This window comes from Daktulosphaira vitifoliae, unplaced genomic scaffold (assembly GCF_025091365.1).
Source record: "Daktulosphaira vitifoliae isolate Bord-2020 unplaced genomic scaffold, ASM2509136v1 Scaffold_4, whole genome shotgun sequence".
NCBI lineage: Eukaryota > Metazoa > Arthropoda > Insecta > Hemiptera > Phylloxeridae > Daktulosphaira > Daktulosphaira vitifoliae.
In genome coordinates, this window is record NW_026099575.1 from 26,647,660 (window position 1) to 26,651,011 (window position 3,352).

At 23.5% G+C, this 3,352-nt stretch overlaps 1 protein-coding gene across 4 annotated transcripts in view; it reads right to left on the reverse strand.

Annotated features, from left to right (window-relative positions):
* Nucleotides 1-248: 248 nt before the first annotated feature.
* Nucleotides 249-3,352, reverse strand: part of LOC126903843 (NADPH:adrenodoxin oxidoreductase, mitochondrial) — a 6,074-nt gene continuing 2,970 nt past the window's right edge. For all 4 annotated transcript variants that reach the window (XM_050682349.1, XM_050682347.1, XM_050682348.1 and 1 more), the window contains exons 5-9: nucleotides 3,006-3,198; nucleotides 2,195-2,359; nucleotides 760-897; nucleotides 522-689; nucleotides 249-461 (exon numbers count right to left, since the gene is read on the reverse strand). In XM_050682349.1, coding sequence (XP_050538306.1) covers nucleotides 328-461; nucleotides 522-689; nucleotides 760-897; nucleotides 2,195-2,359; nucleotides 3,006-3,198 — 798 coding nt within the window. In that variant the 3' untranslated portion in view covers nucleotides 249-327. The remainder of the gene's footprint in view (nucleotides 462-521; nucleotides 690-759; nucleotides 898-2,194; nucleotides 2,360-3,005; nucleotides 3,199-3,352) is intronic.

Below are 3,352 nucleotides of genomic sequence, written 5' to 3' on the forward strand. Positions count from 1 at the left end.
CATTCAGGTGAAAACATATAGGGTATTCAGTAATTATGGTAAAGGGTTTCTATTCTCATTGTTTATAACAATTCACCAGTTTCCTTACTTATTGAACACTCTGTATAATCCAGTATAACATAATTGTACCTTGTGTTAATCCATCAAATCATAATGTTTACTAATTTTGTATTTTATGTTCATTTTTTACTTAAAACATTAATACATTTCAACAAAATTATGCTCTACATTAAAATACAAATTTCAAGTATTAATAAATAGATATGTTTTTATATTTAACAAAAAAAATATAAAAATAAAAATATACAGCCGAATAAAATTAAATCTCTATATATTGCCTCCTATTTGAACCATTTCATCTATATCCACAATTTTTTCCCTTATTTTATTAGATTTCATGCCTCTTGTGATTTCTTCTTTATCAATTCTAGTCCATCCTTCCCAATCAACTGTTATAACATCTAAAATTTTACAAGTGGAATTAACTCACTAATATTTAACTGATTTAGTGTTACACTTACTTCTTTTGAGAAGAAGTCTGGAAATATTATTATATCCTGGTTTAGGTTCATTAATCAACCCTTCATTAAAATGTTTTCCAACTAGCTCAGCAATTTGAAAAGCTTGGCTCATGGTAGATAGAATTACTCCTACTGGTCCTGATGACAACCATCCCACACTATATAAACCTTTAAAAGTTAAATAATTTAGTAGGTGTTTAATAATTTAAATTTTATTAGAAACTATTAAGATATGTACCTGTGTTTTGAGGAACCGTTGAAGTCAATTTATCAAATGGTATTTCAGGATCTATTTGGATACTTCTATAACCAATACTGCGGAAAATTATATCACATTTAAGTTTATTTTTTTGTTCTGTTATTTTTGCTTTCTCTCCTAAATATAATTATTCAAAGTTATATATTTGGTCATTAATTACTTTTATAAATTAATGTTTTAATAATAAATTAATACAATAATTTGAAGTTCATATTTTTTTGTATAATTTTTATGTATTTGTTTTGTATTCTAATTTTATTATCACTAAATGAACAATTTTTAATATGTATTTTTATCAATGTAAATAATCATTTGATATTCAATTTTTATTGAACAGTCTGTTGAAACAAACAAACAAATAAATAAAAGTGATAAATTTCCTATATATATATATTAATAAGTATGCAATTGTGCAAAATTTTAGATTTTATTAGGTATGTAACTAACCCAGAAGGATTGGGACTGCGAAATTTCCAGAGGTGTCAGAATCTCTGAACAAGCATTAAGCTAAAAACTTTTTTATTTTTAAAAAGTGGACCTTTATTAATCATTTTATAGAACAAATTCTAAAGTTCTGATAAATTAAAATTAAACTATCCAATGTTTTAATAAAAACAAAAAAGATGGGGGTTACACTTCGCTTTTATAGAGACAATCGTGAATTCCTAAATATAACTCATATGCTAAAAACTATTGAGATAAGTAATATTATGTACATTTAGTAATAACAAATTAGATATGAAAAATGAAAAAAATTCACCATAAATTTAATGAGAGAAGATGTACATATGACTATGTATAAATATAAATGACTCCATTTTTCTCGGTTTAATGTCAGTACATAAATTAACTATTAGGAGCATGTCTACTTATATTCATTTAAATTCTTAGAGTAACAATTATTCCATTATCCTTACTTTGCATTGAAAAAATGTCCATAAATATAAACCTTTTGTAATAAAATGGTCTTTCATTATAGTATATTTTATTTCAATAGTAAAAATTTAGTGTACTTCCATAGGGGCTGTAGAGACCTGAGCTTTCAGACATATTTGTATCCACACAAAAAAAAAACTATACCTTTAAAAATAGAAGGGAGGAGACAAATAAATCTAATAGAGAAGCTAAATTCTATATCTTTATATATATAATTTTTAAATTACACCTATACATTAAAGTATTGAACATTTTATAGCTTATTTGAATGTATAAATCCAAAATTATTTAAGAATAATCTTTATGAAAAAAAAATTTAGCACATAGCTTTATCATTACTAATTAAAATAATATACATAAATAACCAAAAAATGATAATGATTTATATTTTTTTAAATAGATCTTCCTGCTACACTAACATTGTTATAACATTAGTTGTTTACTTTTTTTTAGTATTATTAAGATTAAACTTATGAACCTTCTAATAAGTTTTTTGATAGTAAAATTCCTTTTACATGTTCAGATCCTTCTATTAATATAGGAGTTCTTAGAAATAAAATATTGAATTTCTTTTCTTCATCAATATTATTTTTTGATGCATCATACATGAGTTGAATTAAACGTTTGCGAGGCCTTTGTAAACCTGAAAATATAAATAAAAGTTTTAATATTTCTAAAATCTTTTAATTTTTTTCTAAATAAAGGAAATTTGAAGAAAATTTTTCCATAGGACAAAATAAACAATCACATTTTCAAATATAATGTATATTCAGTAAATTTTAAATAACAGTAAAGGTGAAACTACATATGGAGAAAAATAAGCTAATTTAGAAAAACAGGTTTTATTTTAAATGGGTTATGTTATTCTTTATAAAAAGAGCAGTGTGCTTAAATAGACATAATTTTCTTTTATATTTACAAATGATAATATTTGGAGGATTTTAAACCATATTTTTTCTTTTTTAGAATTGCGAAAAACTTAAACTATCATTTAAATTATGGAATATCATTTTTATTTATCATTCAAATTTAGAAATGTAGATATACTTATATACAAATTTATCCTGCACATATTATTAGTGGTTAGTTATATATTATTATATAAGACTAATTTAACACACTTGCTAGGTAGACTTAACAAGTAACTAGTATAACAAACATATACTTTTAATAAGTATATGCATTTATTCTTTAAGATATTTCATAAAAATGAAACATTTAATAATAAAAATAATTATCTTATAGGCTAATATTGATATAATCAGAAGAAGGGAAAAATAAATAATTACCACCAATAAGCTCATCAATGCCATTCATTTGTCCATTTTGAAATTTTGTGCTAACTCCATGTAATTTAAGTATTTCACGAAATTCTTTGATAGTAAATGATACTTGGAGTGGACCTCGTCGACCTATAAGAGTTATGTTCTTCACTCTGCTTCGAGATAAAGCTTCCAAACTGTACTCTGTGATATCAGTTTTCTGAAAAATTTTTTTTCTTAAGATTTTGTATTTATATAAGTGACCAGAGATATGGTAGTGAAAAGTTTTCATGAAAAAAGTTTTATTTCAATAATCATTGAAAAGATAACTTTTCAATATCAACAACATAATTTTGTCAAAAAAAAAAAAAAAA